Raw genomic sequence first — 21,278 nt, 5'->3', positions numbered from 1 at the left:
GCAGTGGTTCTCAACCTTCCTAATGCCGTGACCCTTAAATACAGTTTCTCGTGTTGTGGTGACCCCCGACCATAAAATTAATTTTGTTGTTACTTCATTAACTGTAATTTTGCTACATTACTAATGTAATGTCCGGTTTCCTGGTAGTCTTAGGTGACCCCTGTGAAATGGTCTTTTGACCCCCAAAGGGGTTGTGACCCACAAGTTGAAAACTGCTATCCTAGTGGTTCTAGAGACACAAGAGGGTATCAGCTCCGAGGCTCTCTCAAGGGGTGTCACTTCCTAGGTCCGGTCGTCTCCACTGCTTAGACGGCATGCAGACTGGGGTCCTGTTTGGACTGGCGTCCCGTTGCCCAGAGGTATTTTGCCACCTCCATTAAAATCTTGATGTTCCCCTGCTCCCCTTCTCCTTGATGTAAGTCTGCCCTGCCCAGCGCCTGACCAAAGACTGGCTCTAGATTTTCACGGACCAGACGGCATAGCCAGGGCTCTGATTGGATGAGGCTAACCAACCCTATTTCCCTCCTGTCCTTGAGTGTGGTCCCTGTCATCTGGCCACCCGATCGTCACTGAAGGGCAGGGGTAGGGTGTAGTCCAGCACTCCTAGAGCATAGTCACACGTGTCTCTCTCAACCCCAGCCCATGTCTCACGCCTGCAGGCCATGCTGCTCTCCCGGATTCCAGTGGAAGCTCTGGGTTATGTGGGCCCTCTGCAGTACATGAAAAGCTGGGACCAGGAGGAAGGCTGAGCTGACCCTCTCTGAGGAAGCGGCTAGGAGATATGCATTCGCTCATCCCTCCCCCTCCCCCGCTTCCAGTTGGTGAACGGCCATCTTGAGTCTCATGACAAGTCACATCTCAGACTTCGACTCTTGGGCGTCCCTCTCGTACTCACTGCCAGCATGGGTCTGAAGCCAGCATTTGTTCCTTTTTGATTTTACAGGAACAGTTTCAGGCCAAGCCCGAAGAGCGTTGGGAGCACCGGCCAATGTCTCCTGGAGGCCATCCTGGCAGGATGTCAAAGGTCTCCCAGGTTACCCACATCAGTGTTTGCTCCGTTCTTGGGGGCCCTCCCCACAGGCCTCTTGCTTCCCACACCTGAACTGTAGACAAAGAGGGTTCTTGCTGCCTGGCAGGGACGGGGGAGGACCTGGCACGAGGCAGCAGCCAACCTCTGGATTTCCCAGATGCATTCCTATGTTCATCCAAGGTTTTCAGGTCAGCCTCGCTGCTGGCAGCTCCTACTCGTACAGGGCCAGGCTGGGCTAGGTGCCGAGCCCACGGCAGGCCTGGGAAGCAAGTCTGGGCTTCTCAGGGAAGCTCTGCGATCTGATTTTCTTGCCCCCCCCCCGTGGTCTTTCCACATGCTCTGCGATCTGATTTTCTTGCCTCCCCCCCCCGTGGTCTTTCCACATTTATATCCAAAGTCTGCTGGGCTTGCATAAACTACAGCCAGCAGCATGCCTGTGAATCTTCAAGTGTTCTTGACACTCTTGCAGAGTGCTTTGTGGCAGATCATTACAAAACGCCGTTTTTTCCCCCTTAAGCATGTAGGTACTGGGTGAAGTCAGAGTGGCTTGTAAATAAAGGGTCTGGATTGGAGGTCCTTATTGCGCCACAAGTGCTGTGGACTCATGGGAGCCCACATGAAGCTACAATATGGTGTCCAGTACACTGAAGTGTCCAGTTGGAGGGTTAAATTTATTTCTAAAGTATACACTAGCAAATCTGGCACGAGGGCTGGTTAACTTGGCCAAGAATGCCACAGCCGCCCTTGCAAAATCTGTCCTTAGGCCAAGGGATGGTGCAGTACCAGCTTCCAATGGGGTAATGTTATTTTTAAGAGGCCCCCAACATAGAGACAACACCACAACCCTTTCCCTCTGTCCCTGGAGGAATACCACCTACTACACATCATTTCTCTTCCTGTTGGAAATTTACCAAGTCCAATGTTTGACCCTTGGCAGGTGCCCAGAGGTTTCTCCAGTGAGACTGACACATTCCCGGAAGGAGAAAGAATGGAGTTTTTCAGGCCTAGGCAGCTATTCCCCAGGTAGGCTCTACCCTTGTTTTCTCTTCTTTTCTTTTCTTTCCTTTTCTCTTATCTTTTTAAATAGGTTTCTCTCTATAGTCCTGGCTGTCCTAGAACTCTCTCTATAGACCATGTTGGCCTTCAACTTACAGAGATCTGCTGTTATTCTTAACAGTCTATCCTGGCTTTTTGAGTGGCTGTAGGTAGACTATAAAATATGATCTGGCTCTCCAGGTGGCAAGTCATGTCCTGGGCAGCAGTCCTGTCCAATCTAGACCCTTTGTTCTGGGCCCATAAAGGGCCCCTGACCCCTGGAAAACCCTGCTGACCTGACTCATCTACCCCTGCCTGATGTAAGGTGTGGGGAATCAACCTTCTTGGCAGCATGTCTGTCGGAAGATCCCACTGGACAAGGCGGGGAAGCTCGAATGGTTTAGAAGAAAGGAAAGAAATGGACGTCACAGCTTTTCCTGGCAGCAAGAAAGCACAGCCCATGCTTAGTCTATGGCTTCTCTCTTGTTACTCTAGCTGCTGCTGGCATCATGATCAGCCCCCAGAAGATGGGCTGTTGGGCTCCCAGAAGGCCTGTTAGGGCGACGGCTTGTCTAAGGTGACATCTAAGCTCTCTAGGAAATGCCAGAATGGGACCTGCAAGACTTATGCTTTAATTTTTAACAAAAATGGGTACTCAGGAGAATTTGAGCCATGACACGTCATGGGCACTGAGGGAAAGAACCGGGAACAAAGGGCAGCAGCTTGTCTAGCTGGTGGGCTTGGCTTGTGGCCCTGTCCTTCCTTGGTTCAGAAGGAGGATATGTGGGTCATCGGGGCACTTCTGCACAGCCACCATGAGGGGACAGACAATGATGGCTCAGGTGCATGGTCATGGGAATCTGTGATGAGCAGTGCCAGGCAGGACGTAGCTATGGGTCAGGGACTTTGGCAAAGCCCCTGCCCTGAGCAGGCAAGGCATCTGGCGCATGGATTCAACATAAACATATTTGGCACCAGAAGACACAGGAGGTTTATCATCTAATCAGCTCTGGGACAGGCTACAATCTCATCCCCATCTTCCAGGCCACCTACCACCATGGTGGCAGCGGGGCGGGGCGGGGCGGGGCAGGGGTGTGTGTGTGTCGCAGAATCTCAAGACTGTCATTGCAATTCAAAACATCTTAAGAGGCTCTGAAACCACAATATCAGCCACCAACCAAAGCAATAGAATAACTTCACAGAGCACTGGGGGCATCACGTGTCCCAACAAGTTAGAGTGTATGAGGAAAGAAATTTACCATGCTTGATATGAGCAAGTGTCAAGAACCAAATTAAGGAGAGAGGTGCAAAACTGACCTAAAACCAAAACAACAAGACAGTGACAAAAGCAGAGGCTTTTCCAGCAGGAAGGGAACACCTAAGCTACAGAAGCCATTCTCCAAGGGAAATATGGATGTAGGCTTGTCTCTGACCATTTCTTAGGAGCCAGAAGTGTGGACAGATGCAGAAGACATCGTTCTGCTTTTGTAACAACAGAAACAAAATAACCTCAGACCCGATCAACCTACCTGGGCTAAGCTAAGCCAAGGCAGCTGATATCTGATGGGAGATGTAAATGCCCTTGCCCCGGAAGGGACTCCAAACAAGGGAGTGATTAGGGATGGAGGTGACACGCGTGTGCAAAAGCCACCTCTGTACTTCTAGGTACAAACAGAGAGCCGGAAGATGGCCTTGCCTGCATGAGGAGAGGTAGGGGTACACTTCACACCCTGTGAAATATTTCACCCTCTACAACAAGTGCGTTTATTGCTCATTTTAAAAACATAAGCGAGATGTACTTTCTTTAGGAGAAAGCTCAATGTACAAGGAGTAGACTCCTGGAGGGCCTGACAACTTCTCATGCTGATGGAACATTCACTTAGCAGCTCTATCCTAGCCACAGCTGAGCCACAGCTACCCAGCATGCACTTCAAGTGACAGGGCGGGGGGACACTTACTCTGAACGCAAGGGGCAAAATTTGGGTTTTTATCTTCAGGCTTGCCATATTTCCTCAGGCATTCTGAAAGAAACAGACAACATGGTCACTTGCCATCCCTGAGGTAGAGGATGTATCCAAATCAGTGCCAAGTGACAGGTTTTTTTTTTCCACCTGGACACATGGATCTTCACTGCGTGGATGGCCTAGCTGTCAGTATAAAGCACGTGGTGGCAGCAGCAGGAAGGTGCCCCCAGTGAGACAGAACATTGACGGCAGAAGGGGTGACTGCAGGGACCTCCCATCAACACAGAACACCAAGAACTTTACACAGTCGGACTATGGCCAAGGAACTGAACGCCAAGATCACAGCGGTCCAGGCAGGAAACATTGTCCTTAGTCTGGAAGTAGAAGTTCTTTAGGTCCCCTCTATAGCCTGTAGGGCACTAGACCTGGCAGACATGCGTGTTCTACAAGGGAGCCAGGAGCACAGCGATGGAACACACACAGTACACGATGGCTGTGTATGATGGTGTTCAGTCACTCCATCTGGTCCTCCAGGAGGTCACTGTTGATTGTCCACATGTGACAAGACAGTGTGGACAGTGAAAGTACAGCCAGGATGCATAGATGGGCTAGCCACCTCCCTCTATTTTGGCACTAGAGATGGCCCAAGGCTTTTGGGCTAGCATAGGGATTAGAGGTAGGTCTGAATGAGTGAAGTCCTGAGTGAATGTGTATTTTGATATAAATAAAGCTTGCCAAGAACTCCAAGGCCGATTGATCCATGAGAAACTGGCAAAGCCATTGCCCATATGGGCCAGGATCAAGAGAAATGGCAAAGCTGTCCTTGAAAATGAGTGTTTATGAACAATTGATCAGTGTGTATGTACAAAGGACTAGCACCCTCCTCCCAGATGTCTGTAGCCTGATAGGGCTCACCTACAGAGGCCTGCTCAGACTAGCTAGCGCCCACCCCCTTTGTGTTATACCTAACAAATGCCTTAAAGATCTCCAACGGATCCCAGCTTGACTGTAAGAAATTGTGTCTGTCCTTTTTTTGTTCTCCTGTCTCCCCCCAGCCAAAATCCTGGTGCCTGTGCCTGCAGAGTCACAGCAGACAAGTCACTGGTCCTCTGAGCTATTACTTGATACAGATTACAAGCAGGTTCCTCTAGAATGGAAGGCCAGCATCTTACCCAAATGTGTTCATGAGTCCAAAGACCAAGAACACACTCTTCTTACAAGCGATATACAGCCAAAGCACTTTGTTGACCAAACAGCACTCAAGAGAATTTTGGCTTCTTGAGGGAGCAAAGCAACTGTCTTCCAGACTAGAATCCTATTTGTTTTTTTGTTTCTCCTGTAAGAGCATATTCCTATTTCCGGTATATGCCATTATGTGCTCCACTTCAGCGGCTTGAGAGTAGGTGTGTTCATCAAACTATGTAAAAACCTTGTGCAAGGTTCTACACTTTAACTGGTTATAGAGCAAAATGCTGATAAACACAACACACAGGAGCAAAGTTTGGGGGGGAGGGTTCCCCAATAATCTCAGAAGTACAGAGTCCCAACACCAGAAAGTTTGAGGGCATGCAATTAACCTACTTCGGGATGCGGGCAGGGCCTGAAATCAAAGACAGCCATCTGCAAAGAGCAGCGTCAGTCTTGGGCTGAGGCAACTGGGAATAAAATGATGGTGTAGAACACACAGACACACACAGACACACAGACACACACACACACTCATGTTTTGACCCATGTACTCTCGACAGCTCCACCCTCACAGCTTCCTCCTCCCAGGAATAACATGCCAGTGGGATTTCCCCAACATGAAGCAGACCCTACGTCTGTGTGACAATGAGGCCACAGTAGTAACTTTAACTTACCTTGGTATCTTGGGTAGAAATATTCCTGCGGAAAGAGAAGAAGGGCAACAGTTAACTGGCGCAGCATGGGGCCTCTTAAAAAGGGCTACCTGCTTAACCAGGCCTGCAGACACCACACAGAAGCAAGAATCTTGCACCGTGGCTCCCTCAGTGGCAGAACTGCTCAGAAAGCCCTGCTCAGAAAGGATGGCAACGAGAAATTTGGGGACGGGAGGCCTCTGCTGACTCAGTCTCTGCAGGATCCCTGACTGCCGGGCATGACTGTGTGGCCTTCTGGAAGAAGCAAATCGGTATCATCCATAGCTAGTTAGAGGGTGCCTCCCAGGTTTCCTGAGAAAATGCATGTAGAAGGATAGGAACATTCCAGGTGACCCAGTTTCAGTCCAAGGACACAGAGTTCTTGCCTTAGTTAGGGAGACTATTGCTGTGATGGAACACCATGACCAAAAGCAAGTTGGGGAGGAAAGGGTTTGTTCAGCTTATGCTTCCACATCATGGTCCATCACTGAAGGGAGTCAGGACAGGAACTCAAGCAGGGCAGGAACTGGAGGCAGGAGCTGATGCAGAGGCCATGGAGGGTGCTGCTGACTGGCTTGCTCCCTCTGACTTGTTCATTCCAGTTTCTTATAAAAACCCAGGACCACCAGCCTAGGGAAAGGGCTGGGCACTCTTTCATTAATCAGTAATTAAGAAAATGCCCTGCTGGGCGTTGGTGGCGCACGCCTTTAATCCCAGAACTCGGGAGGCAGAGGCAGGAGGATCTCTGTGAGTTCAAGACCAGCCTGGTCTACAGAGTGAGTTCCAGGACAGCCTCCAAAACAATACAGAGAAACCCTGTCTCGAAAAATCAAAAAAGACAAAAACAAAAACCTATAGAGCACAGTTGACCCCTTGTCTACTTGACACACAAACACATTCCTTCCTTTCACATTCATCCCCAAGCTCACATTAAAAACATAAATAACTTTAAAAGTCTCACCGTCTTTACAAACTCACACATTAAAATTCAGTCCCTTTAAAATATCCAGGCTCTTAAAAATCCAAAGTCTCCTTTTAAAGTTTACAATCTCTCAACTGTGGGCTCCTCCGAAGGGCTTGGGTCACCTCTGCGGCTCAGCCCTGTGCAGCACACACAGCTTGTCCTCTAGGCTCTGGCTGGCTTCACTGCGCCATCGCTGCTGTTCTTGGTGGGTCATCCCATGGGACTGGGATCTTCAAAACCTAGGCGTCTTCTGCTGCGGCTGGGCTGTTTTTTCACCAATGGTCTCTTCTGGGCCACACAGAGCCTCCTCAGCTGCTCTCCATGTCTCTTCACACCTTCAAAACTAGCACCACCAAGTTCTACTTCCAGCACCACGGCTTCCGTGTGCTGACTCTCAGAAAACACTTCCCAGGAGATTTCACCCACAATGCTGGTCTCTTCTTAATCACCGCTAATTTCTCAGCTCCAGCTGACCAGCATCCAACATCCCAAGCAAAGCAAAGGTTTCATTTTAGTGGTTCTGGTGTCATCTTAATCACAGCTGATTCTTCAGCCCCAGATAACCAGAACCTCAATCTTAGTTCAAATTAACAAATGACCTTGATAGAGTCTTTAAATGTCCCTCCGAAACTTCATAGGCCAGGCCCCCAGTGTCTGCGTTGTCCTCAACATAATTATCTTCCAAGCTCCTTCAAAACAGCTCACTGAAATCTCAACATTCAGTGGCGTTTCTATCTCAAAGTTTCAAACTCTTTCCACAATCTTTCCCAAAATACACAACCAGCTCTCACAGAAACCCCTACTATCTTGGCACCAGCTTCTGTCTTAGTCAAGATTTCTATTGTTGCAATGAACACCATGACCAAAAACAGGTTGGGGAGGAAAAGGGTTTATTTGGCTTACACTTCCATATTGTAGTCCATCATTGATGGAAGCCAGGACAGGAACTCAAACAGGGCAGAAACCCAGAGGCAGGAGCTGATGCAGAGGCCATGGAGGGCGCTGCTTACTGGCTGGTCTGCCCTGGGTTGCTCAGCCTGCTTTATTATAGAACCCAGGACCACCAGCCCAGGGATGGTACAGCCCACCGTGGGCTGCCCTGCCCCATCAATCACTAATTTAAAAAATGCCCTACAGGCTTGTCTACAGCCCAGTCCTATGGGAGCATTTTCTCAATTGAGGGCCCCTGCTTTCAGATGACTCTAGTTTGGGTCAAGTTAACATAGAACCATCCAGCAAAGTTCTCTTCAGCCTTAAGTGTCCCCTGTCGTGGGTTTTCACACATTGTCTTGGTAAAACAAGTTTTCTGGCTAAGCATAGGCTGTACACGAGGGTCCATTCTGTCTCTGAGGCCCACACTGTACACAGGTGTCCCTACCCTGTACACAGGTATATACGAGCCCTCTGGCCATTCTGGGCCAGTGACAGGATGGCTAGAAGCCTGTTCAGGAATGTTGTGAGCAACAGGCAACCAGACAGGCCCCGAAGTACAGACCCCCAGGAGAGCGCCCCCCCCCACCTGCAATGGGAAAGGCACCCTGTTTGTCTTTTCTCACTTTTCTCATTGGTGAGGGGCTATGTGGATAAGAACAGAGGTGGCAGGGATGGAATAAGCCTGAGTAAGATCCCCATGATGAGGGTGTGGGGGTGTGTGTGAGCACTCAGGTGCTTTTCTCTGGGATTAGAAAGAATATCAGGAAAGAACTTAGATGACAAAATATCCTTCCTGTCATAGAGCCAGATGTGGGGGTGCAGTCAGCAGTGTGGGGAGAAGTTTGTGGTTCACATGGCTAGGAAGAGCCCTTCATAGCCACGCATATGGAAAGGTCAAAGGTAACGGAGCACTGCTCATACTCCCCCACGACACTGCTGTAGGGTCTGGCTTGAGGCCAGTACAAGGCTGTTCTCATGGAAGGGTGCAGCAATCCTGACATCCAAATCAGAAGGGCCCAGTGGCCTTTGACATAGCTCAGGACTGAGCTCCCTGTCCCCCTGCACAGGGACCAGGCAGGGTCGTGCCCATGGCTTCCAGCTATCATTCTTCCTGGCCTCCTTGGAGGGCCTCACCAACCAGCCTGCAGCTGCATAGCTTTGGTGGCTGACTGATCAGACTAAATCTGAAGACAGCTCAAGCTCCAGAGACAGACAATACCCACATAAGAGGGCAAAGTCGGATGCGTGCATATCAAGATGGAGAAACGTCTGGGCCCAAAGTGGGGTGAACTGACATCACATTTTATGATTACAAAAAGGACACCCCAACTGTCAACCTGTGCCACCCCGCTGGGAAGGTTGCAGTTTACTCTACACAGCTGCTACCTGTAGAACATTATTGCCACCTGGATCTATGAGGCCTCCCTGGCCCCCTCAACTCACTTCCACAGGCCGCATCAGGCCCTATGCCCATGATGCTCACACCAGGAATGCTCACACCCAGACCATGGGTAGGCCTCTGGAGTGCTGCTTTCCCGAGCAGACTTCAGGGAGTGCTAGTTCCCAGTAAACTTTGAGCATCAGAGGCTCCACGTGGAATGAACCCATGTTCTACCTCGACAGCTGTGTGCACAGATTGTGAAAGTGAGAAGACGCAAACCCTGTTGTCTACCTGAGTTTGGGGAACATTCTGTGCACACAATACCACCTGTGGCTCCCCAGGTAGTCTCTATCAGAGCAGAGACTGGAAGGCACAGATGCGTGGGAGAGCTTTTAAATTCTGGGGGGTGGGGGAGAGCCTCTGAAGGTAGATCAGCTAATCAATTCTGCAGCAAGCAGTTTTGGCTCTGTAAGTGGTCACTTCATGACCACCCATGAAGAGCAAAGGTCCCAAGGAGAGACTCTGGGCCCACTGAGGTAGGAGCTGCTGGCTCATCCCTAATCCCTCTCTGAGGACAGTCGACCTGTGACTGCAACCCTGGGCTTTGTGAGCTCCCCCGAAGCTAGGGCTGCAGCACGTCTGAGGGATCCATGTGGCCGTGTGCATTTCATTGTCATGGGCACGAACACTAAAGCAGACTCCGGGTGGTCCAGCACCCGCTGCTTCTTTTCCCGTATCACATGTTCCTACAGCCCAGAGGAGAGCGGGGACACTTTAGCTTCTTCCCCTCCCAGCTCCTGTACCAATCCGCTGGAAATATAAAAACACACTTTATAATCTGTCCAGGTCAGAAACCAAAGCCCGTGCAGCCAAGGTGCTGGAGCAGTGACTGTCAACGGACAGAGGCTTTAAACACCAGTCCCCGAGCCCCAGCTGCAGCTTTCGCCTGAGCATGTCTAGTAGCCTGTGTGCACGAAGGACCTGCCCAAGGGCCACTGGGTGAGTAACCGGGGAGGGTTTGGCTTGCTGAGGTGCCAGCTCCGATTGCAGAGCCCTTCACGGTGCCTATTTCCTGGAGGATATTTTCCAAACACCTTTGCCCTGGTAGATTCCTGGCACTACCATCCACAGATGCAGTGTCCATAGAACCAGAGGGGCTTGTCTCCTTTCCAAGCTCGCCTGCAGGACCCTAGGAGGCTAGTCCTGTCTCCTGACCCATTTGCCAGACTCAAGCCTGTGCCGGGCCAGCTCTGAAGAGTGACAGTTTGGCCATCGCTCGGTGGCCCTGGCCTGCAAAACCCTACCCTCAAGGCCTGTTAGCAGCAAAAGCCATGGAGAAATTGATGAGGGAAGAGGAAAGGACGCCTGGAGAGATGGGACTCAGAGGCGGCAAGAGAGCTCGTGAGCGTGTGCTTACCTGTGTCTGTATATCTGTCTCTGTGGGTACATGTGTGTCTATGTAGGGATATGAATGTGTACTCACGTTCTGAATATGTACACATGAGTTGGGGGTATTTCACCTGATGCCCTTTCCCTGCCAAGTCCCGGAGGGCCTCTCTTCTTGCTAGGACATCCCTTTCCTAAACCAGGTCTTGTTGCTGCTGTGTAGTGTTCTAAAAGGAAGTAGGGGGGAGGAGGAAGGGGCTGGGGTATTCCACCTGCCCCGGAGCTGGCCTTCCCCAAGCTGTCCTTGGAGAGCCCACCATCTAGGAAAAGTGTCCTTAGTGGGTAGACATGGTTTCAACATGGCCACCTAGGTCTGAGTTCAGCCCCAGAGAAGGGGCCACTGCCCTGGTGGACACGGTGGAGGTGAGATCTAGAGCCACTGAGAGGTAAGAGACCCCAGGGAGGGAGGGAGCTGTCATTCAGCCCCTGGGGCGTTACTCCTAACAGCCAGCCAACCCCAGGGCCAATCTTGCAAGGCTGCACTCTGCATCTTAAATAAGACGAGGTGCCAGTCACCAAAAAGGCCTGCCTTTTTCCTGCCAGCAGATAAGGGTCAAAGCATGTGGCAGAGACTCCAGCTGGGATTAACTTCTTGATTAGGAACCTCTAGAGACAAACATCTTATCTGGAGACACAGCCTCAAAGGATTAGGTAAATTACTGAAGAGATTGCGCAGGCCCTTACCTGGGACTGGGCTACACCCAGGGCCTCTCTGAATTAGCCACGGGGACAGGGAACGCAGCCATTGAAAACGAAGTGCCCGGAAGGGACAGTAACAATAAAAAGGGAAACCAGATAACAGAGAAGCTGTGGGGAGAGCAGGCACAGAGTGATTAGAAGGGGCCAGGGCTGCCACCACAGGGGAGCAGCCACTAAGGAATGTGGGTGGAGGCCCACCGGAAATGTGTGGAGGGGGACCTGCATTCCCTCCCAGGAGAAAGTTACCAGCGTAGCTATCAGTGTCAGTGAAGTCCCACTCTGCTATGCTCATTGGAGGGCTGAGGGCTGACATTCTCCTTACCAGTGTCAGAAGAAACCCTAACTGAGCAGGTTCTTTTCATAAACAGTAGGGGGGGAGTCCCGTGGTTCCCCCACCCCAGGCAAGGGAGGAGGGATTGTCCCTTTGGTTCCAGCTACCTAGGGCTACCCAATATGGATGGCAGGTGAGTGTAAGCTACAATTGGCCAGGACACCACTCAGAGCAAGAGAGAGAGGCCTCTCTACCTCATCACTGTAAATACCGTAGGATTTTAATTAGGCACTAAATACGATTATAGCAAGCACTGAGGCTTTAACTAGAAAAACACCAGCTCCTCATCCAGGCCCCCAAGGGGACTCAGATGAAGGCCTGGCTCCTCTACCTTTGTTTCCCATCTCTTTTACTTTAGGTCACTGGCTTAGTTTTGCATGTAGGCATGCTAATCACCCAAGCATTGTCTACGGAAAGCTGGAGAAGCACACCTATCTCAACCCCTGCAAGCCTGAAGGCACAAAGATCTGTCAACATGTCTTGTCTTGTCCCAGACCCCAAGGGAAGTGAAAGATCTCAAAGGTTCACAGTCTCAGTGAGATCACAGAGAATGATTATTATGAAGAAGCTGGGCTCCTGAGGACCACCTTGTCCCCACAAGGAGTAAGGACTTCTTCAGACCACTTTGCAGAACTGAGGCGGCACCAGCCAGACCACACTTGCCAAGCCTTGCTTAATTCCGCATGCCTCATGCCCCAAAGCCTTCTATGCAAACTCAAAGCTCAAGTCAGTATCCCAAAGACAGTCCTGAAGCCACCAGACCTCTCGGTCCATTCCCTTTCTTATTGCGCACAGACTAAATCTCCATTCTCTGCTTCTCGACATTTCTGGTCTCCATGAGTACAGGTGACTAAGCCTAAATGTTTTGGACTCCCAGATCTGGTTCTTTCGCCCTAAAATCTCACTTACAAGATCAGCCCCCCGGTGCGGGTCCTGCCTGGCCCAGTCAGGATTCCCTAGGGCCACTGGGAGAAACTGTCAGGTGTTCTGTAGCACATAGCATCTCACATAACGTTCCGGGCAAGCCCAGGCCGTGCCCATTGTCTTGACGGTCTCATGGCTCTCCTTCAACACAAGAAACAACAAGCTACATTTCAAGGTCAGGAAGATGAGTCCCCTCCCACTCTTCCGAGGCCATGAAGGTAAGTGGTGCTTGTAGGACCACTGGCCCACCCAGTCAAGGGTCTGGAGTAAGGGAGACTCCAGTCAAAGATCCCTGCAGACGGTGGACCCCATGTCTCCGGAGCATGCCTTAGCCCTACCTCTTCCTGAAGCTTGCCTTATAGCCCATAGAGTCATGGCAAGAGGAGAAAAGTGACTGTCAGCCAAATCAAGGTGGTAGCAGCCAAGAAAGAGCTTTGATTTGGAACTCTGTGCACAGAGGCCAGGGGGCAGCTGGGCACCAGACCCAGTAATTCCCATACTGCAGTCAAGAGGTATAGGTCAGGCATCCAAGCTGACTCATGAAAATTCACGTGTTGGAGTATAGGGGTAGGGGGTTGGGAGAACTGTGGACAATTCTAGATGGCTGTGATGGGAACAGGTGTCTGCCAAGTCCTGGTGGAGACAGATTGTGACAGGGCCAGAGGGGACTGTCTCTCCCAGCATGATAGCCTGGTGTTTCACCCAAATGCAGACAGAAAGGGAAAGCCCTCCCGTGGACTGAAGAGAAGTTTTAAGAATACATTACTCTTTTTCATGTCTTCATTTCACACCTTTGCAAATAAAATTATAATTAAACATGGAAGCAATTAAAACCAGAGGGACTCGTCTCAAGGAGAGAAGCTCCATGTCCAGGCTGCCAGGAGGGGCCAGCTTGGGCCTGTCGGCCCTGGCAGACAGGCTGCAGAGGGGCGGGACAGCATGGCTGGGCGGCGGCCTTCTTGCCTTCCACTCTTGTCACCACAAGCCCTGTCCACACTCTGAATGGCGGAAAGCTCCATGGGAGGGTGGAGTTGTAGCAAACAGACCCAGCCACCTAAGTCCGCAGCCCTGGTGACCGAGAGCCGGGAGCCCTGCCCTAGACTTGGTAGCTGGACTCATTGGAATGAGAGAAATCACCAAAGCAGGAAGACAGTAAGGGTATAAAAAGATCAGCGATCCACTCCTACACTGCTGGTGACGCCTTGGGGGGGGTACCATGAAGGGGGGTCACACAGCTTGTCACCTGATCTTGGCTCCCACACTGGGTAGCAGTGCCAAAGCAGCTCTGGCGGCAACAGCTGTAGCACTGGCATCTGAAAAGCAGCTTTGACAGGGATTGTCCAGTCAGCCGATTAGACACAAGTCAAAGCACAGGCCCTAGCGGCTTGCACAGGGACATCCTTTCGTCATGTGATCCTTATTTCATCCCAGAAGAATTCTTTGAAAGGAAAATGCCAACGGAACCCAGAACTGCGAAATCATACCACTTTGGCAGGTGACAGGAGGTCCTCTGCATCACTTAAGAGTCCAGATCTGAACCTCGGGCATGATCTAATCTGGGGCGTGTTCCCCGTGAACCCTCTCAGCCCCCGCGTCCACCTCGTGTGGAGACTCCTGTGCACACGTGGGCTGCAGGCCGCCGTTGGCTGTGTGCCTGCTCCGTTCCCCAAGGACATTATTAATAGAAGTTTGTCCTGGGCCAGCGCAGCCCTCACAGAGGTGCAGCCCTCACAGAGGCAGGTGCCGGTCCGTCCCTGCGTCCTTCCCCACCCTCGCAAATGCGTGTTCTTTGCACAATTCCAGCCATCGTATTTTTGGACTTGCTGCTGCAAGCAATTCCAGTCTTGAGATCTTTCAATTCCTCTTTCAGGGAAACCCTGGGTCCCGCTGGAGGAAAAGCAAAGAGGAGCTCCATCCCTCACTTCCAATCCAATTTAGGATCAGGGCAACCTGGGGAAGTCTTTGAGTTTCGAACCACTGTGTTTCTTTCCCATGGGCACCTTTCCTTTGGGGATGGGAGAAAGTTTAGCTTGTCTTCTTTAAAGGGCTTCCCTTAGATACTCTCGCACGGGCCTCAGTGGGCCCCACTCAAGGACACACCTCCTCCTGCTCCTGAAGAGGAGAGGACTTGGGGGTCACCGGGGGGGGGGGGCGGGGGCTCAAGAGTGATGAGGTGAAAGGGGGTGGGCACAAAGCTCGGTGTCTAAGAGTTTCGGGGTGCGCGCAGCGGCGCGGTCACCACAAGGATCCTCAAGCTTCTAGAATGGGTGCCTGGGATTCCAGGGTCTCCCGGTTCCCAGGTCCCCCGGACCTGAGCAGGGTGGGAGTCAGGACTTGGCATTCAGAAGTACGTGTTCTGGGACGCGCAGCCCCCACCCTGAGACCTCAGCGCCCGCTCACCGTCTCGGGGTCATTTTCGAACACCTCTCTGGCCTCCTCCTTGCTGCACACCTCCTCCACGCACTCCCGTTCCAGGTGGCCCTGCTTGGCCTCCTCGAAGACTTGGTAGGCGCGGCGCTGCCTGGGCCGCAGGAACTGCGCCGCCTCTCGCGCCCGCAGCAGCACAGCTGCAGAAAGAAGGGTGTGCAGTCAACCTGCACCCACTCGGGGGTGGAATGACTGGGGTCGGGGTTTCCCGGGACCACGATGCCTGTGTGTCTGGGATGCTCCGGGATCGTGATGCCAAGAGCCCAGCGGTCCCGGCCAGGATGCCTTGGGTGTCTGGGATACTCCGCACCAAGATGCTGAGGTCGGGTGCGGGCCTGGCGCCCCACTCTAGGGGGTGGTGGGGTTTAGGGACCCGTGCGGTACTCACTGTGCGAAGACTCGGAGGCCAGCAGGAGCAGCAGAAGCGCAGTGCCCAGGGCGGCGGCGGGCCCGGGCGGTGGCGGCATGGCGAGGCCCGGGCCGGGGAACCGGGCAGCCGGGAATGTGCAGTCAAAGCACCCGGGAGGCTGAGGCGAGCCGCGGAAGCCGCGGGACAGGGGCTCCGGTCATCCTGGCCAGGCGGCGGTGAAGGTCACATCCCGGCGGTGGCAGCAGCGCCGCACCCGGCGCTCGCTGCGGTTCTGGGCCGAGAAGGAGGCTGCGGATGGGGGCGGGACTTGGGGCGGGTGGGGTGGGACCTAGGCCGAGTGGGGCGGGGCCCTTGGGGGCGGGGCCAAGCTGGGTGAGGCAAGGAAAGCTGACAAGTTCTACTCTAGTATCTTCAAAGAAATTTCTCTGCCATCATGACCTAGAATGCGGTAAAAATGAAAGGAGAACAAGATCTGGCTCCCTGGTCAGGTGCAGTTTGGATGTTTTCTACCTTCCTCCGCAGGCATTGTTTTTGGAGTCTTCATTCTCGGGCACATTGTTTTAAGATTTAAAATTCACAAAGGAAATAACTGAGGTCATACCCAATGGCATGGAGGTCCCGCTGTAAGCAAGATGCTATTCCCTCTGTAATCTGGTTTCCACACCACTGCCTGAATGCAGCGTTGTGTGTTCTCCAGGACCAAAGCTTCTGGTCTCTTGTCTCAGAACACTTTGCAAAGTCATAGGGACACGCGCACACACACACACACACACACACACACACACACACACACCTTGCAGACCAATCGCAGGATGCAATTATGCAACAGCCGGCTAGACCCCACTAGGGAAACCTGCTCCTGTGACCCTCACCTCCCCATGCTGATGGGAAAGGACAGGGAGTCACCCCCTTTCCCTGGGTGACTACAACCCAGATTCTTGGAAGCATGGCGAGGTCATTACTGGTAGAATTCTTTAAGGTCATTCATTTGAAGGCGGAGTTAACAAATATGTTATTTTCAGGGAAATGAATGTCATGGGAATAATCTTGATGAATGTCATGGGAATAATCTTGAAAGGGAATTAAAAATTGGATAGATATGCTTGCTCCCAAATCAGAATCACGAAACTCCCGTGAAAAAAAGCCAGATGCTTCAGAAGCCAGACAGCACCCCAAACTCCCAAGGCTGCTTCAGCGCTATGAACACCATCATGAACTTAGGAAGAATATTTACTTTATTAATTTCCTGCTCTTTAAGAAGAAACACCAGTTCCAAAAACATAGGTGGATTTTCACTAATCCCTCCACAGGTACACTCGCTGCAAGCCAAATGGAGTTCTGGCATTTCTGTCCACCATTTCCTAAGTTCTAAGTTGGGACCATGGGTGGAGGTCAAGTGGCTTGCAGGTTCCTTGGCGTCATCTGCAGCTGCTGCCTGTGCACCTGTGGGATTTTGGAGAAGCAATGTCGTTCCCAGTTACTTGATTGATCCCACCCCCACCCTGGTGAGAGGAGGCTTCTCTGGCTTGTAGGGTGTGACCATGGCTCAGATGTCCTCTGGCTGCTGTAAGCCCAGACCTCAGTTCCACTCCCCCCCCAATTCTCAGTGCAATCTTTCTACTGAGTGTCCCAGTAAAGATGCCTCCTGTTATATAGACACTTGGTTTAACAAAATACATTCACTTCTTGGTTTTGACGTAGGAAACTGAGCAAGGAAAAGCACGTGTGGAGCACAGAGGAGGACTGATGACTTGAGGTCACTTTAAAATCTTTAACAAGTTACTAGGGCAGAAATAGAAAGCAGGTAAGAAACAATCGGGTAAGCGTTCCACACTGGATGGGCCCTGGCCTGGGAAAGGCGAGGCAGATGGTTCTGCCCCACAGGGCGTGAGGTTGATGCTGTCTGGGGTGTTGGAAGAAGGGAAGCCAGTGGATTCTCTCATCAGGAACAAACTGGAGTGACTTGTAGAGATTGGCGGAGGCAAGGCGTCTGGACAGAACCAGTTCTACGTTGTCCCCGCTGCCACTTCTCGGGCACACGTGAGCTGTGAACCTCTTGTTCTTGTTTTAAAGGAGTTGTCCTGGGTGGGGAACAAACCAGCATTATATTTGGTTTCTGTTTGCTTGTGGTTTTGATAGCCTTATCAATACATGGGCATGCCACTAAGTTGCACCTCTAAGCTAGATTTTGACATACCTCCTGAGACCTTTGAGTACTCCTGTGGTGGCACCATGGTCAGACGACACGACACTACCCATCAAAGTGCCTTGGACCCTTGTTTATCCTTCATTTTCGTGTGTGTGTGTGTGTGTGTGTGTGTGTGTGTGTGTGTGTGTGTGTCCCAGTTCCTATACTATAGAAAACAGCTTATTTTTGCTTGGCCCTTTCAGCCAGCATATTTTCACTTTTGCTCAGTATATTTCATTATATGGATGTATGCTACCTCTTGATGGAAATTAGTTTTTTTATTGGAAATTTAACTGTGAACACTGGGACCATTTATGTACAAATTATATGCTAGCATGCTTTCATTTCTCTTGAATTTTATTTTCACTTTAAACCAGAAGTTGATTTAAACAACAAGGTGGCTGGCTTGAAGAGAAAACTATCTAGGATCATCTTCAAGGATAATTCACAGGTAGTCCTACACGTAACAGCTATATACAAAAAAGTTACAAAATTGCCCTTGGTTTTACAACAATAAATAAAAAGCACTAAATTCTCCAATCGGATAAGGTATTGTGGAGGTTTCAGTGTAACTGGCCCCCATAAGCTCAAAATGAGTGGTACTATTAGGAGGTGTGGCTTTGGGGTAGGTGTGGCCTTGTTGGAGGAAGTATAACACTTAGGAGAGGGGTCTGAGGTCTCTTTTGCTCAAGCTTTGCTCAGTGTCACAGTCTATTTCCTGTTGCCAGCTGATCAAGATGCAGCCAGCACCAGGTCTGCCTGCACGCCACCATGCACCCTGCAGTGACAATAATGGATTGAATCTGTCAACTGTAAGCCACCTCCCCAGTTAAATGTTTTCCTTTATAAGAGTTGCCATGGTCATGGTGTCTCTTCAAAGCAATAGAAACCCTAAGACAGTATGCAGGGATTTTATGTTGTTGGGTTCATCTGTTAAAACAATGAGAACAAAATAACTTACTGGAATATACAGATATGAGCTGAATGAACATGCCACTAACAGAGAGAGGGGGATATTTTCATAGAACCAGAACTTTCCCCAGACCATCCCCTTCTGATGTCAATTAAAACAGAACATTGGTCATTTAGTTTAAAAAAGAAAAAAAGAAACCACAATAGGCTTGTGTCCATACACCAGTTAGTTTGCGTACAATAAAGAAATGGGGATCTGGAAATGAAAGAATAAAGAAAACTATACGATGGTCAGACTGTGGTGGAAACCAGATTGTGGCTTTCTAATTGAGAATGTATTCTGGGGTAAAGGAGCAGGTTCCCTTTTTAGTCTGCTGCTGGAACACATCATCGTTTCTTCTTCCTTCTTTTCCAACTGTTCAGGCTTGTGGTGTCATTGATCATTGCCCATCAAACAATCTGATCTCATTGACAAACCTCGTTGTTCACAACAGGCTTCATTAGTTCATCAAGTGCCGTCTGCCTCTTCATCTTAAACTGCCCCCAAAACCATCTGCCTGCCACCCTCAAATTAATATGATCGTTGTTCTGTCTCAACTCCTTCTTTGGGTTTCTCCAAGGCCATGGTGAGCACCAGAGTCACTTCGGCTGCCACTTCACAAAAGTGACAACAGGTCCCCACTGAAGGAGCATACAGGCAGCACCAGGGGTGGCAGATTAAGGAGGTAGCTTGAACTGTCTCTGTCTGTCTGTCTGTCTGTCTGTCTACTGTGTGTGCGTGTAGAAGCCATCTCTTTCCTTTCGTGTGTGTGTGTGTGTGTGTGTGTGTGTGTGTGTCGCACTGTCTGTCTGTCTACTGTGTGTGCGTGTAGAAGCCATCTCTTTCCTTTCGTGTGTGTGTGTGTGTGTGTGTGTGTGTGTGTGTGTGTCGCACTGTCTGTCTGTCTACTGTGTGTGCGTGTATATATACAACCTGTAGAAGCCGTCTCTTTCCTTTCGTGTGTGTGTGTGTGTGTGTGTCACACATTTACAACCTGTAGGAGTCTCTCTGTCTCTCCCCCAACTATGTGAGTTCCAGGGACTGAACTTAGATCATCAGGCTTGGCTGCAAATGCCATTATATCTAAGCTGTTTCCATAGCCTGTGCTTTCATTTCTCCTTGGGAAATACCTAAGAGCAGAATGGCTGGTTCATGTGGCAGATAGTCGTTTAACTTTGAGAGAAGACAGAAAGCCCTTTCCCAAAGTGATCACACCGTTTCACACCCACCCGGCAGTATATGAAGGTTCTCGCTCTAGACTTCAGCTATATTTACTGAAGTTTTTAAATGGTAGGCATTATGTAGATACACAGGGGCATCCTGTTGTTTAAATCTGAATGATTTTAAGTACAGTTTAGTGTGATTTTGTCATTGAAATAACTCCTCTGTTGAAGTGTGTTTAAATTTCCTTCCTCCCTCCCTCTTCCCTTCTGTTTGAGATGTTTGCTTTTCCAATTGTTGTTTCAAGAATTCTTTAAATAGTCCAGATAAAAGTCCCTTATCAGATGTGTGGTTTGTAAATATTTATTTCCAGCCTGTGACTTGCGTTTTCATTCTATTATTAGAATTGTCTTTCAAAGAGCAGACTTCTTAAGTTTGAGATGATTGTCCTCCTTTATGTTTTTGGTGTTATATTGTCTAGTAAGATATCATAAAGATTTTATTCTGGAAAGTACTGTCAAGTTAAGTTTTGTGTTTAGGAACATGATCCATTTTACATTAGTTATTCAGGTGAATAATCATTTGGTCATAAATAGTGTTGACCTATTTGTTAGTCAGCATTCTGCATAAATGGTTGAGGTGTAGATCTCCGCATGTGTGTATACATTTGGTAACGTACATAGTTCTACACTGTTTACTGAAGACTCTACATGTGTGTATACATGTGGTAACAGCACCGTTTACTGAAGCCCATTCTACCTCTGGTCTCTTGTCTTTGTGGCAGCCATCAATTGGCTGCATATGTGTGGGTCTCTTTGTTGACTCTGTTCTGTTCAATTTATTTCTTTTTAAAGTTAATATCATGCTTTTTTTTCCTTCCAAGACAGGGTTTCTCTGTATAGCCCTGGTTTTCCTGGAACTCACTCAGTAGACCACGCTATCATTGAACTCAGAGATCAATCTACCTCCTGAAAGCTGGGATTAAAGGTGTGTGCCACCACACCTGGCTAATACCATTCTTCTTTATGATAGTAGATTTACAGTAATTGAAGTTATGTAGTATGAATATTCAAATGTTCCCTTCTTCCTCAAAATTGTTGGTTTATTCTTTTCTCATTTGCATATGAAATGCTGAACTTAAATTGGGATTACATTGAATCTATAAATCATTTTAGAGAGTAAACATTTTGTTTACTATCTCTAAATTTTGTTTTTATTTTGTCACATATTTTCAAATATATTTCTTCCTTTTTAAAATTTAAATTAGAAACAAGCTTGTTTTACATGTCAATCTTAGTTCCCTCTCCCTCCCCTCCTCCCCTGACCCCCACCAACCCTTATCCCATCCCCTTTCTGCTCCCCAGGGACGGTGAGGCCTTCCATGGGGGATCTTCAAAGTCTGTCACATCATTTGGAGCAGGACCTAGGCCCTCCCCCGTGTATCTAGGCTGAGAGTGTATCCCTCTATGGGAAATGGGCTCCCAATGTCCATTCGTGTACTAGGGATAAATACTGATCCACTGCCAGAGGCCCAACAGATTGCCAAGGCCTCCTAACTGACATCCACGTTCAGGGGGTCTGGGCCGGTCCTAT

General features: G+C 49.8%; 1 protein-coding gene and 2 long non-coding RNA genes across 5 annotated transcripts in view; 1 reads left to right on the top strand and 2 right to left on the bottom strand.

Moving 5' to 3' along the window:
* The window catches only part of Gas6 (growth arrest specific 6), a 30,113-nt gene extending 14,449 nt beyond the window's left edge, over positions 1-15,664 (bottom strand). The window contains exons 1-4 of the mRNA XM_040733594.1: positions 15,403-15,664; positions 14,988-15,154; positions 5,892-5,916; positions 4,024-4,086 (exon numbers count right to left, since the gene is read on the bottom strand). Coding sequence (XP_040589528.1) covers positions 4,024-4,086; positions 5,892-5,916; positions 14,988-15,154; positions 15,403-15,481 — 334 coding nt within the window. The 5' untranslated portion in view covers positions 15,482-15,664. The remainder of the gene's footprint in view (positions 1-4,023; positions 4,087-5,891; positions 5,917-14,987; positions 15,155-15,402) is intronic.
* A 937-nt stretch (positions 15,665-16,601) lies between these two features.
* The window catches only part of LOC110343249, a 56,502-nt gene continuing 51,825 nt past the window's right edge, over positions 16,602-21,278 (bottom strand). Inside the window, exon 2 of the long non-coding RNA XR_002385461.2 lies at positions 16,602-17,465. This is a non-coding gene — a long non-coding RNA (uncharacterized LOC110343249). The remainder of the gene's footprint in view (positions 17,466-21,278) is intronic.
* LOC121135143 lies at positions 17,703-20,618 on the top strand. Of its 3 annotated transcripts, XR_005872337.1 has the most exons (4): positions 17,703-18,023; positions 18,301-18,384; positions 19,105-19,209; positions 20,569-20,618. It is a non-coding gene; the product is annotated as an uncharacterized LOC121135143 (long non-coding RNA). The 3 variants fall into 3 exon arrangements; XR_005872335.1 differs by lacking the exon at positions 18,301-18,384; XR_005872336.1 differs by having other exon boundaries at positions 17,703-18,384.

This window comes from Mesocricetus auratus, unplaced genomic scaffold (assembly GCF_017639785.1).
Source record: "Mesocricetus auratus isolate SY011 unplaced genomic scaffold, BCM_Maur_2.0 Super-Scaffold_100031, whole genome shotgun sequence".
Taxonomy (NCBI): Eukaryota; Metazoa; Chordata; class Mammalia; order Rodentia; family Cricetidae; genus Mesocricetus; species Mesocricetus auratus.
Note: the sequence above shows the minus strand (reverse complement) of the source record. Positions and strands in the feature narration are given on the sequence as shown.